This window comes from Hemicordylus capensis, chromosome 1 (assembly GCF_027244095.1).
Source record: "Hemicordylus capensis ecotype Gifberg chromosome 1, rHemCap1.1.pri, whole genome shotgun sequence".
Classification (NCBI taxonomy): Eukaryota; Metazoa; Chordata; class Lepidosauria; order Squamata; family Cordylidae; genus Hemicordylus; species Hemicordylus capensis.
In genome coordinates, this window is record NC_069657.1 from 263,661,376 (window position 1) to 263,675,918 (window position 14,543).

General features: G+C 42.4%; 1 protein-coding gene across 2 annotated transcripts in view; it reads right to left on the reverse strand.

The window, feature by feature from the left end:
* Window positions 1-1,338: 1,338 nt before the first annotated feature.
* The window catches only part of CHGB (chromogranin B), a 50,445-nt gene continuing 37,240 nt past the window's right edge, over window positions 1,339-14,543 (reverse strand). For both annotated transcript variants that reach the window (XM_053284811.1, XM_053284812.1), the window contains exons 2-5: window positions 14,062-14,111; window positions 13,310-13,403; window positions 7,127-8,883; window positions 1,339-1,750 (exon numbers count right to left, since the gene is read on the reverse strand). In XM_053284811.1, the coding sequence (XP_053140786.1) occupies window positions 1,667-1,750; window positions 7,127-8,883; window positions 13,310-13,403; window positions 14,062-14,111 (1,985 nt within the window). In that variant the 3' untranslated portion in view covers window positions 1,339-1,666. The remainder of the gene's footprint in view (window positions 1,751-7,126; window positions 8,884-13,309; window positions 13,404-14,061; window positions 14,112-14,543) is intronic.

Here is a 14,543-nt window from a genome sequence, read left to right on the forward strand (position 1 = left end):
AGCATGTGAGAGGGTACTAAATATATTACTGATTTATTAAGTATTCCACTAAAAAAAATTTCCACATAAAGCTTTGAATTGTTTCGGTATAAAAAGCAAATAAAATGTCTTTATTCCTACAATCAAATATTTCAGTTCAGCTACTTAACTGCATGAAAAACATTTGAGATGTAGTGTAGGAAATTAATGTGGTGGTGTGTTTTTACTGTAAACATTCTTTGTCATTTTGCGACCAATTCCCCTAAACCTCTGCTCTCAAAGACTTCCCTATTGCTTCCCAACTGTGAGGGTTTCCTGGAACAGAACCTTTGCAGTTGGTGAGGGATGGCTGTGTGTCAGTTTACAAAATGACATAAGATGAGAGGATAGGGTGGTTGTTTTTAAAAACAATTCAGCAATTTTGACAAGTTATCAGATTGGTGCCTGTGTCATTGTTGGGTTTTTTAAGTAACAGGATTCTGTTTCATAGATGTTACACTGCAGTTTATTTGTCCCAGCATAGAGATTGAGTCATTTTATATTTAAATATTCCGGTTGTTCGCTTTGGTTTATGTCATGTGGTCTTATTATACTGAATAGTACATTGACCTTGTTTTTAGAGTCTCCCCTGGTTTCAGTACTAGAAATGAAATAATCTTCACTGAGGAGGTCTCCTTTTGTTTCATGAAATTGTTCAGTGCAATAAATATTAGTTCCAGATGTTTCCACCCTTTGGAGAAATATTCTTTATTGCAGAATAGTGGAACCTTTGGGTTAAGAACCTTAGTCCTTAGGCACCACAAATAGTCTTCATAATGGAAAAGATCACAACATCCAGGTATTGCTAGAATCTTTACAGAAAAGAAATGCACCTTCTCACCACTGCCAGAGCTACTCCATAGAAGGAGCATAGCATCCTCAGTGTTCATTACCAGAAAGCATGTAGTTAATAAGATCATCAAACCATTAGACTTGAAAAGATTCCCTTCAGAAATACTTTCATAGATATGAAATCATATTATGAGTATATTTCATAGATACACAACTTTGTTCCATTTAATAAATCAACACAATAATTTTTTTAGATACTTTAATACTTAAAAACTGGTTTAACTGTGAGTTATATCCAAGACATGAGTATGTTGACATGCCCCATTGCAGGCTGGTGATGGACAAATGCTCCACATGCTCTGGCTCTATCACCACTACCAAGTCACAGCTGTTGTAATGTGTTTGAGTGACTAGTGTATGTAGTCCAGACTTGACTGTGTGCCTATCACTTTAACCTCTCATTCTGCATCATCAGCACAACACTCTGCAAATCACTGTAAAACTAACTGAGAAGGCAGGCATGTAACATTGGGTGGATAATGTAATCATGTTTTATTATTCCAAACTAAGACATATTTCTGAAGAACACAAACACAATTATTTTCACATGTACTCTAAAATCTCTGCCTTGCACATATGTTTATATGCTAGAATTCATGCTGATCTGATCTTCCTAGCATATTTGAAACAGAAAGATGCTTGCAGCTGTGTAACTCATATATTTAGTGGACAGTAAACTGTATTTCTGATGAAGAAAGGAAGGAAAGCAACACTTGTGGTCAGTGATGTTAACAATAAATACAGATTACTGTAAATAAAGCTACATTTACCATACCCCCATGATGTCGGGCAACATTCATCCCCTCCAGTTATTGTTGAATTTCTCAGCAATCTTCTGCAGTTCCAAATCCATGGCAGCAAGATTTTCCAGTTCTTTCTCCTGTGAAGTATGCAAAATCAGATCCTTGAAGACTATAGAATCTCAAACTGAGATTATGAACATTATTGTTATCAACATTTCATTGTAATACAAATGAAAAGGGTGAATTTAACAATTTTATTGAGCACTCTACTTATATCAAAGGCATATTGCTCTAACCCCCAACGTGAGGGGGAAATTACATCTGGCTGTAGTTCATCACACACCTTAATTTGCTCACAGTATGAACCTATTAATTCTCTCAGACTTCTCAGCAGGCTTCTCTACCATCAATCATGGAAACCTGCACCATTTGACAGGATTGGGGGGTTGGTAGCACCACAGTGCAGTGATTCAGTTCCTACCTGTCCAGGAGGTAGTTGCAAAACCTAGTACATGTGGATACCCATTCTCTCCTCATCAGAGTTATCTGGAGAGTTGGATAAATACCACAGGGATTCATCTTATTGTTTGTGCTGTATTTAACTACTACATGAAACTGCTTGCTGGGAGGGATTGTGCAGTTTGGCATTGGTTGCCATCAGCATACCAATGACACCCAACTGTGAATCTCCTTCCGATCTAGGCCAGGCCCGGCCCAGGGCTAGCCCTACCATGCAACCAGTGGTCCTCTTACCCCTGGACCTTGGGGCCAAAGTCCAGGGCCTCCACACCCCCTGAGCCCCCCCCCCCCAAATCCTCTTTAGTCTCTCCCAGGTGGTGTGGTTGCCACTGGCCTGCACTGTACCCGGCGGCCAAGTGTGATTATGACCTGTGCTGGGTGCTTTAGAGACAGAGTGGGGAGTGGGGAAGGAAAGATGTAGGATGGGGATATGTTGTTGCATGTTGAAATGTTTCTGCTAATGCATATTTGCACAAACAAACCTGCTTTATATTCTTACATTCTTGTGAGTTCAATTGCTGAATGTGCCCTCAAGAACCCACGTGTTGAAAATACTGGGGGGTGTCAGACAGCTGGAAGAGCTGTCCACATTGTCCATGGCTGGGTGCAGCAGCAGCCGCCTCCGCCTCCCCTGTGCTTCCTGCTGGCCTGACAAGGAAGAGCAGAGGTCACTGTCACCCTTCATGCCTACCAGTCGCAGCTGAGCAGCCAGGTATGGGGACATGGGATGAGTATGCAAATGTGCGAGGTAGGAATAGGTGGGCTGAGGGCAGTGGCAGCATTGGGTGCTCACTTCAGGCACCAAAATGATTTGGCCACTACTACGTGAGGCAGAATGGGCCTTGAGTCAGGAATGAGCTGGATGAGAACTTACAAATGGAAACTCAATCCAGATAAGATGAAGATGATGGTGGGCAGTCCAGTTGATCTAAGTGTTTGTCCTGAACAACATTACACTCACTCTAAAAGTGTAGGTCTACAATGGCGGGGGGGGGGTCCCTCCTGGATCTAGTTTTGCTTTTGTGGCAGCTGAGGTCAGGAGTGCCCATTTCCTAGTAAAGCCCAAAGTGCAGGTTCCATTTCCCCCTGGAAAGCACAGATCTGGCTACTGTGAAACAGGCCATCATAATCTCAGTTGGATTGTTATAATGAGCTCTACACAGTGTTGCCTTTAAAACATTATTAGAAACTACAGTGGATTCTAAATGCAATAGCTAAGCGCTTCATGGGCACTAGCTGCAGGGATCACATTATTTCCCTTTCAAAAGATCTCAACTGGTTACCAGTTTGTTTCTGAGCCCAATCTGAAGTGCCCTTTAAAGCCCTTCATGGACTACTAGGCCAGGGTTAGCTGAAGACATGAAGAGAGATGCCTATGTTCCCACTATGTTCCCTTGTGTGCATTAAGGTCAACAAAAGACACCCTACTTGGAATTCCCTCATCCGTGGCGGTGCAACCACCAGCAATTGGATGTTGGGCTTCCTCCGTAATCTTCTCTCTTTGGAACTCCCTTGCCAGAGAATGCCTGGCTGATTCTCTTGAAAGTTTCAAGAGACTGAGACCTTTTCAACCTTTTTGTTTCTTTGGTTTTTTGCATGGGTGTACAGTTCACCAGTTTAACTATTTTGCTATTTTAACTTTTGCTAAATTGAAAAACTTGTACAGGGTATACACATGGTGCTGATTTTATGCTTTTAGTTATTGTTTTAAATTGTCTTGTGATATTCTAATGTCAGTCTGCTGTAAGAGCTAAATACCATCTGCAGGATGTAAGTATAAAAATAAGTAACGTTTGAACTGGTCCAAGTACACTATCAGGCACGTATATGTAAAACTAATGATCATTTATATAGCACTTGTTTGCAACATGCTTTACTGTGTTAATATTTACGTAAGAAATTAAAAATGTGTTTATTATGTTTGACTTTACAACAACCTCTTGTAAGTGATCTTTCCCATTGTAGGGGATCATTCCCATTTTATGGGTAGAGAACCGAGGCTAAGACTTGCCAAAGACTATATGGTGAGTCCATTCCACTAAAAGACTTTGGAAACCACATCTCCCTATTCCTAAATCCAACTTTCTATCCACCAGACACTGGTGGATACTATGTCCTAGACTGCAGTCCAAGAAAACGGGGGAGGAACCACCAAGTGCTGCCTCTGTGCCGTACTATGGACAAAAAGTGTTTTGTGGGATCATCTCCTGCAGAGAGCATTTCCCTTTTACCCACAAACTAAGTCAGGCTTTCTCTCTACTGATCCACACTGGTTATTCCAGGATATTGGCTTATGAACTGTACACTGAGCCACCAATCTAAGCAACAGGTGTGCTCGCTGCTTCCAAGCCCCTTTAAACTCCACAGGCACTGCTTCCAAAGGCGGGGAGGCTCTGGGGCTACTAAGGAGCGAGTCATCACACTTTTGATGGTACTCCCTTTAGAAATGATGGGATGGCCATCAGAAGTGTGCGCTGACGTACTCCTTAGTAACCATGGAGCCTACAAGGTGTCAGAAGCAGTACTGGCAAGGTTTAAAAGGGCTCAGAAGCAGCGAGTGTGCTTGTCGTTTAGTCTGGCAGCTCACTGTACAGTATGTTAGTCACTGGTATCAATGTCTTTCCACAACACCATGGGATATAATGGGGTCTCCTTAAGGTTATATTTTGTGAGCGTGTTCTGATGTAATTCTCAATAGAGCTCACACCCTGACTTATGTGCAGCTGTAGCAAGTCTAAAAATCTGTCTCCTAAGTACTAAGTTGCTGTGTTGATTAATTTTTGCCACTTTCTTCAATGTTCATAGTTGCTTCTCCAGGTTTTTCTCTGAATCAACATATATTTAGCATTCAGGCTACCTAGCACTGTTTTGTCAGGTCAAGTTATTTAGCTGGTGGGCTTTATCAGGATAGCAATGTACAGTATGGCTGCTATGTAACTGACCTGACAGTTACTTGTTCTGTGACTTGAGAGAGAGATACTGTGCTGTATCATGTGATATTATAGCAGAAACCTATTACTCCTGAGAAATGCATGCAGTCTTATAAGGAGTCTCTTCAGTTCTGCAACCGTAAACATCAAAAGGCAGGCAGTATTAAGTATCATGGACTAAAAGGAGGTTAATGAGGAAAAGTACTGCTGAGTGCATCCTAGGATTACATAATTGGCCGTGGTCCACAATATACTCCATATCCAAAACACCCCCAATAAATTGGAGTTACTCCAAATTACAGTACAGCCCAATTAGAACACAGCAGGACTAAGTCACCCACCTCAGATATAACAGAAATATATGGTGACAGAAAACCTAAATATCCCTGGGGCTTCTGTAGCACCCTCCCCTCTCCTGCTCCTTCATGCACTGAAGGTTAAGATTAGAAGCTTTTGCTTTCGATTTTAAACTGACCACAGATCTGTGTATTGTCTGAACTCGGTGAATAGCAAGTTGTTGCAACTTACTATTATGGTTTGTTCACAACCCAGGATCTACAGGTGAAACTCGGAAAATTAGAATATCGTGCAAAAGTCCATTAATTTCAGTAATGCAAATTAAAAGGTGAAACTGATATATGAGACAGACGCATTACATGCAAAGCGAGATAAGTCAAGCCTTAATTTGTTATAATTGTGATGATCATGGCGTACAGCTCAAGAAAACCCCAAATCCACAATCTCAGAAAATTAGAATATTACATGGAACCAAGAAGACAAGGATTGAAGAATAGAACAATATCGGACCTCTGAAAAGTATTCAGTGTACTGTGCTTGATTGGCCAGCAAACTCGCCTGACCTGACCCCATAGAGAATCTATGGGGCATTGCCAAGAGAAGGATGAGAGACATGAGACCAAACAATGCAGAATTGCTGAAGGCCGCTAATGAAGCATCCTGGTCTTCCACAATACCTCATCAGTGCCACAGGCTGATAGCATCCATGCCACGCTGCATTGAGGCAGTAATTGCTGCAAAAGGGGCCCAAACCAAGTACTGAATACATATACTTATACTTTTCGGAGGTCCGATATTGTTCTATTCTACAATCCTTGTCTTCTTGGTTCCATGTAATATTCTAATTTTCTGGGATTGTGGATTTGGGGTTTTCATGAGCTGTACGCCATGATCATCACAATTATAACAAATTAAGGCTTGACTTATCTCGCTTTGCATGTAATGCGTCTGTCTCATATATCAGTTTCACCTTTTAATTTGCATTACTGAAATTAATGGACTTTTGCACGATATTCTAATTTTCTGAGTTTCACCTGTAGAGCCAAGTTCAATCTTGGTTTGTCTAAACCAGGCCTGCCCTCCTGCAGATGTTGGCTTACTACAGTTCCCATAATCCCTGGCTATTAGCCACTGTGGCTGGGTATTATGGGAATTGCAGTCCAAAAATAGCTGGAGGGGTGGTGGAAGTTGAGCAGGCCTGGTTTAAATAAACCTTAGTTAAAGCCAACCACAATTGGCTATGTGCACAACTTTAGTCAGGATGTCATCCAATATATATTTTTGCATTTGCATGACCAGCCAGTTTTAAGCACTGTGCATGGAAACATGCTAAGTGTGTTTAACTTTCAGGTTTTGAGTTACAGTGTCCAGCATGTTTCCAAAAGTCCAATTTTGGGTAAACACAGAGTATCTTCAGCAGATCATGCCTTTCCATTAGGCACAAGTATAATGGAATCTGGGGTTGTTAAGGAGAAAGTGAAAGCCAGCGCAGCCAGAAAATATCTGCAACACACTGATGGCCTTGTATACTATTTGGATATGAACAGATAGTATAAGAGTGTATATAAATATTTGCAGTAGTAGTAATAGTATAGTCAACATGTACCAAGTTCTGCCTGGTCATCAACAGGGCTTTGGAAATGTTGCTAATAAATTTCCTTGCCATGAGCCACTGAGCATAACAATATTCATATTGTTAAAATTAAAGTTTGATTTTAAGTCAAAATTATTTCTATTAGCCTTTCATACAAAATCATAAAGAAATACCTCCTCTGGTGTCAGAGGTCTCTGACTCAGTTTGCCCTCGCCGCTCCTTATGATGTGCCCCCTTTTCACATCTTCCTTGGGGGTGTATAATTCTGGAAATTCAGCAGATTTCTTCCGGTAGTTCAGAAGGTGAGCAAGTTCATCCATCCTGTTATACTGCCTTTTCACGTCAAATTTGTAGGTGCTTTCAAGATTATTGTCCCTCTTATGCTTGTGATTCAGGCCATCCCTAAACGGCTTCTTCTCCCGTGAGTCATAGTTGTTATACTCTGAAAATAAATCTCTCTCATTCAGGCGGGACCTGGGTTCTTCTTCACTCCCCCAGAACTGATCTGTGATGTCATCCTTCTTTTCAGTGTGTCTGTTCCTCCACCTGAGCTGTTGGTAGTAAGGGATGAATGAAGTGGCAGCTCTTTTCACATTTTCTACAAGATAGTGATTTCTTGGATAGCCCTCTTCTATCAGAAGTGTCCTTTTACTGCCACCATGTTTCCCCCCCTCACTTTGATATCTCTTTTCAAGCTCCTCCTCACTGGCACCAGGATAGTGCCTTTTTTCTCCCCCGGGCCCCTCTTCTGCACTGTAGAGTCTCTGCTCCTCCTCCTCCTCTTCCTCCCTCCCTCTGATCTGTGGCTTTGTGGTCTCCCCCTCTAGCTGTAAGTGTTGTCGTTCTTTGTCATTCCAATTCCTTTTTTCATCCCTCCTGCCATGTTGCTTTCCCATCTCTTCATCACTTGTCTTGCCATGAGTCCTCCTCTCCTCATAATGGTGTCTCATTTCCTTGTGTGGCTCATTGTGGAATCTTTTTCTCTCGTAGCGGTGCTGTTTATCTTCATTTTCCTTGCTGTGGAGCCTCACATCTTCCTCTTCATCGTCTTCTTTGCTGTGATACCATCTGTACTCTTTACTATTGCTCTTTTCCTCCATTTCCTCAGAGCTGTGCATCTCATCAGAGTTTCTCTTCTCCTCATAATGATGTCTCGTCTCATAATGATGTTTGGGATAGTAGCTCCTTTTATCCCAGAAGTCACTTTCTTCCTCATTAGACTCTTCAGGTGAGTCCCTCTTCTCACCATTATAATGCTGCTTGTATTCAAAGGAGTTGGCCAGCTGGGGTTTCCTGTGGTAATGTTTTGGGTTGCTCCCTCGTTTTTCTGCACCAGCTTTTCCCCTCCCAGAAGGGTCTTCATATTCTTGTAGTACAGTATGGTGATATTTTTCACTGCTCTCCTCTTCTTCCTGCTCTTCCTCACCTTCTTCCTCTTTGCTTTCTCGGTTCCTCTTTTCTTCATTATGTACACTTTCCTCAGAGTGTCTTTGACCCCCAGAGTGTTTGCTGTCACCCTCATCTTCCCTTCCTGTTGGAAAAGGGGACTTTTTGTCTAGAAGCTCATGCTCTGCCTCTTCAGCATGTTTCTCTGCTTTGCTTCCTTCTTCATTGTGATAATTTTTTTCATAGTTATTATCCTGCTCATTTCTTTTCTCTTCCTCATTCTTTTTTTCCTCTTTATGGGCTTCATCATAAGAATAAGGATTTCCTTGGGAGAGGACTTGCTGGTTGCCAATTTCTCCATGTTTTCCTTCCTCTGAATGCCGCTTCTCACCTTCTTCTGCTTGTCTTTTAAATTCTTCTTCATTCAGATATTGTTCTTTTCCCACAGTCCTTACTGGTGGTTTCTCCTCTGATTCTGACAAGTGCTTTGTGTTGAGTTCGATGTCCTTGCCTACATTTTTCTCTTCTTGCTTTTGTCGGTCGCCTAAAACAAAACAAGTTGTGGATTCTTCATGAGGATAAACATGTGATTTTGTTCACACCTTCTTTCTGGGCTGCCTACTACCACCTTCTGCCTCATTCCTCCCTCCTCTGCTGTTCATGTGGAAGCATAAGGAACAGAAAAAGAGGATCAGTGATCATGGGCCATTTTCTCTTATGATGTCAATTATTACCTAACAATGGGAGAAGGGGAGACTGTCATCTGATTGCTGACACTTAAACTAACTATGTAAACTTGCCTTAAAGCATATTCATCATCTACAAAGCTATGTAAAACCATCAGTGAAATACTATGACCATAAATGCATGGGGGAAAGGCTGTAATATTAGGCCCCTAAAGTAGGCACTTCTGAGTCCTGTTCCACTCTAGTTTGTCACTTCCCAGTTTGCTGGTCCTGACCCCTTTGGTATGCTTTGGGCCTCACCCAGTTAACCTTAGATGCACACAATGAACTGGGCAATTACAATAGCCTCATCAGTTTTGCTCCTCTCCACCATATACGTGTTTAGAGCCTAGTGGATAAAAAAGAAATTTTTCAGGACCTATCTGGCATACATCAGCATTACTCCAGTATTTTGAATTAATTAATCCAGAATAACTATCATTCCCCATTCTGTGTTCACAACTATGAACCAATTTAAACATTTAACTCAATGCACATAGCCATCTTCTCACATTCTTCATATGTGAAAGATTGCTTGTTTGAGAGCATGACCATATCAAAGCTACTCTTTGGCATGTATACTTTCCACATGCACAGGGAATTCATAATGACAGCACTTTCAAACAATTAATTGCTGAACTAATTCAAGCATTTAGCCCAGCTACGGTAGATACCGTGGCACATCAGAAAAAGCGTGTTTGACACATCACCACTGTGATTTACAATCCTCTCTTCAGTTGCATACATAAAGAGGGGGGGGGTCCAATTTCTTTACTATCACCTCAACACAATGAGTGTGATAGAATGATTAAGAGGTATTGAGGGGGATCTATAGGATGGGTTCACACAACCGCTAGCAGCTATGTAAACTGGTAACATCTTAGGGATATGTTAGGATGTGAGAGTGCACACTCTTGGTGGGCATTATTATTATTTATTTATTTATTTATTCATTTATTTATTATCAGGGATTCTCAACGTTGGGTCCCCAGATGTTATTGGACTTCAGCTCCCATAATTCCCAGCTCCAGTGGCCTTTGGTTGGGGATTATGGGAGTTGAAGTCCAAAAACATCTGGGGACCCATAGTTGAGAATCCCTGATTATTGTTACTATTATTTCATTACATTTTATATCCTGCTCTTCCTCCAAGGAGCCCAGAGCGGTGTACTACATACTTAGGTTTCTCCTCACAACAACCCTGTGAATTAGGTTAGGCTGAGAGAGAAGTGATGGCCCAGAGTCACCCAGCAAGTATCATGGCTGAATGGGGATTTGAACTTGGGTCTCCCCGGTCCTAGTCCAGCACTCTAACCACTACACCACACTGGCATGACACCTGTAGTCTGGTTCAGGGGATTTAACTGGGATTTCCACTTGCAGACGTACGAAAATCAGGAGCATGCTGGATGAGTGATCCTGGATCAGCGGTAAGTTTACCTGGTTAACACTGAGTCTGGCTACAGAGGTTCTCCATCCGACATTTTACCAACTCCCATCCCCAAGATCTGGAAGCTGGGTGGAGAATCTCAGAAAATGTTGGGGCAGAGAAACTTGGTCACCAAGCTTGGGCAGTTTCAGACATCACTTCCACCAAGAGTGTGCACTCTTGAATCCCAGCATATATACGAGATGTTAACAGCTTACAGAGCTGCCCATTATAAAATCTTTAATACGCTCCTTTAGAAAAGAAGAAAAAATGATTTTGAACTTATTCCCACTGTGTGTGGTTGAGCTATATGTCTCCCAAATTGCTCCTTGAATTTGCCATTCACAGTTCTGCTTTGTCCACACTTGACTAAGGAGTCCAAAAATGCAATGGTCCTTGGGTTCCCCAAAGATCCAGTGATGCAAAGAATTTAAGAAGTAATCCTGGCTATCTACCTGTATAGATACAAGCTCAGCTTTCCTGCAGCAAGTTCCACAATTACAGTGTAAGGAAAAAATGGAGCTTTCAGATAAAAAAGCACTATCATTTTATCTGGAAGTATGTTACCAAGCACAAAAGCTGGAATTAAAGGCCATATGGTTTTCCCCAAATGGGCTCCCGTGCTCTATAGAGAAGCAGTAGCAATTAAGAAGAGTGTACCTTTTATATTGTATGGCTTTGCTAGCCTGGAGGTGGTGGGCAGCAAAGTGGAGAATAAACGTCTCTGAAGCAGAATGTACAGAGCTTGGTTTCCTTTCTCCTAATTAAAAAATATATTCCTTTCCTAAAATAATATTCGGCTTTTGATGTACTGGTTCATCACCTTTTTGACAAGTTCCAGTGCACTGGCAATTATATGGAAACCACACCCATTATTAGCATCATTCCCTTCTGGTTTTGTTCTTTTTAAAAATGTAAATTAGAAAGGGAATCAAGAGTCCTTGTTTGCTTATTTTCCCCAAAAGATTTCCATGTCATAACATGGAGATATTCATGTGAGTGTATGAACTAAGCAAAGAATATTTGATTTCGTTGTTCATCATCACAAGACATTTACCCTAACTGATATTTGAATGCCATCTTAATTCTGTATTAGAATTCTGTATGAAGAATTACCACTAATCCATATAAAGAGGTGGTAAAATCTCAATAAATTTTTTAAGACTGACACCTCACTTGCTATCTATCTATATCTATATCATTCTCTAAGACATACTCGTGGCTAATCCCATGTGTGGCAGTTCTTGCGAGAGTTCGCAAGCAGAAGCCCCATGGTGATTGGGCAGTGGAGATTCCATATGCAGATAGGGGGGAGGAGCCTGTGAGAATAGAAGCACCATGGTGATTTGGCAGTGGGGATTCCATATGCAGATAGGGAGGAGGAGCCTGTGATGGTTAAGGTCAGTTGGAATGCAACTGGTACTGGTCGGAAGATGTTCTTGATTGTAGAGGAGATGTATCTATCTATATCTATATATAAATAAAAGGATAGTGGGCAAGGATCTGCAAAGAGAGGGGTTGTGAGGGAGGAAAGGGCCCTTTCAGGAGGAGGCTGCCACTGTGAGAATTCGATGAGGAAACAAGATGAACAAGATCTGTTAACTCAGGAAGGGAGAAAGAGAGAGAGAGAGAGAGAGAGAAAAGAAGGGAGGGAAAGAAAGACAAAGGGGAAGAGTGAGTGGAGGAGAGAGAAAGAGAGAAAAAGAAGGGAAGGGGAGAGAGAAAGAAGGAAGGGCGAGGGACGGGCCCAAGTCTGTCAGTGGCCTGAGGGGAATGAGGGGCCATGGTGGCACCTATTGGCAGTAAGGAAAGGCCCAGTCAACCACTGCTGCAGTTTGGCAGAGGGAGGCAGGCAGGCAAAGGACAGGCCCGGGCCTGTCAGCGGCCTGAGGGGAATGAATGGCCATGGCGGTGGGAGCAGCGAGGAAGGGTGCTCAACCGCTGCTGCTGTTCCTGTGGGGAGGAGCAGGAGTGGGGCTCAGGTGAGAGTGGGGAGGTCTCTGGGGATAGGGGGCTGCAGCTGGACCAATTGGTGCCAGCAATGCTGCAGCTGCGACCAAGAGGGGTGAGGGGGGTGGAGTAAAGGGATGGAGGAGTGACCAAGAGGGGTGAGGGGGATGGAAGCAACTGAATGGAAGAGGAGGAGCAGGAGTGTGGCTCAGGTGAAGGTGGAGAGATCTCTGAGGTGAGAGGGGGCTGTGGCAGAGGGTGAGGGGAGCAATCAAGTACTAGCGCACAGATGCTCTGTATGGGTTAAGCTAGTTTTAGTTATTTGTTAAAAGAAATTTATTGCAAAGACAACCCAAGTCAGCTCACAACCAAAAAAATTAAAAAATAATAATAATTAAGAAGTGTTTTTTAAAAACCCCAACAAACATAATAAAAAGGCAAATGGCAATAAAGACTACAACCCAAAATTAAAGCTGCAAACCTTTAGTTGTGGGTTGCAGTTTAGCTTCACCCCCAACCACCTGCCATTGCATCAGTCTGCCCCATAGGTGCAGCAAAAAAGCCTTATCCCTTTGCACATGGTTGTACATGTTCTGGATGTCACTGTCACAGGGTTAACCTCCAGGTAGTTGTATCCATATTCCCAGGTGACCTAAGTCTCATGTTGCATTCTCCATGCATTGCCTTGGCAGGGACAGTCAAGGTGGATTGTGTGAGCAAGCTTTTGATTCTCTGTTTGCTTTGCAGAGTACACTAATACAAGTGAACCGTTGTGACTTTGCTTATGGAACAGCCACATCTACCAAATTATTTTGCTAGGTGAAAGTAAATGGATGCATATCAGATTCTCTGAAAAGCTGCACTTACTTTTCTGCAGAAGCTCCTTGCACATGGGATTAATAGGTGGAGCATTGGGTTTAGATAGACCATTCAAAAGGGCTTCTACAATGCATCGTGTTACCTAGAGCAACAGGAATAAGGGGAGATCAGAGGGTTTCAGCAATTGATTGATCTTGCCTCTTCTGCCCAAATAGGACCCTAAAGGCTACTAACAGTCATAATAAGAACATCTATCAGTAAAACAATATAAAACAAATTACACAAATAAAACACCAGCAATACTGCATCAGCCAAAAAAAAAAATAAAGTGCAGAGGAAACCAAATTTCAAGAAGAGCTTTCAGCATCACTCACGAAAACACCCAACACAAAATACATATATAAGAACATAGGAACAGCCCTGCTGGATCAGGCCCAAGAAGGCCCATCTAGTCTAGCATCCTGTTTCACACAGTGGCCTACCAGGTGCCGCTGGGGAGCCCACAGGCAAGAGGGCTCAATCACAAAATGTTTTGTGGGGTCACAGAGCTCCACTAAATACATAGAGCCTTCCTGCACACAAGAACTTCCCCATTGTCTAGAATGAGGGAGGGGCAGGTTCATTCCTTTGTGTCCGAGCAGTTGTCCTCCATTGAAATAAATGGGGGTGCTTGCATGGGGGAGCTCCATATGTGCTGTGCATTGGTGCACCCTGGGGAGCATTAGAATGGGATAAAATTCTGTGAAGGATGAATTCAATGCCCCAATACAAATTCCTACGTAGTAAGACATTCTACTCACCATTTCTTCGACATGAACATCTTCTCCCACTGATGATGCCAAGCCAACACCTTGAAAGAGAACAGGTGAGTCAATGACAGAGTATGAAGAGTGAGGACAAACCGTAGTTCAAAAGTGCCACGGAAGTGATTGTTCAGCCCACATTTGTGTCACTCGGAAGATCCTGCAAATCTCACTCCCACACTAATCCTAGAGCTGTTCAGTCGTGCTTGAATTATAGGGGAGGTAGAGGAATCGCAGACCTCTCACCTTTTGTGATGGCCCTCTTAGTTATTGTTTTTAAGAGGCTATGGGGAACCTACGGCTTGACTAAAATGTGTGGCTTACGAATAAGAGGGACTTAAGAATTTCATTAAGGGTTCTCTGTCCTTTCCCTCTATAATGTGAGCATCAAGATGGTTCAAGGATACAAAGTAGGAACATCCCCACACTCCATTCCCTCACATGTGTGATGTGCCGATTGTATGCTGGGAAATTGCTAC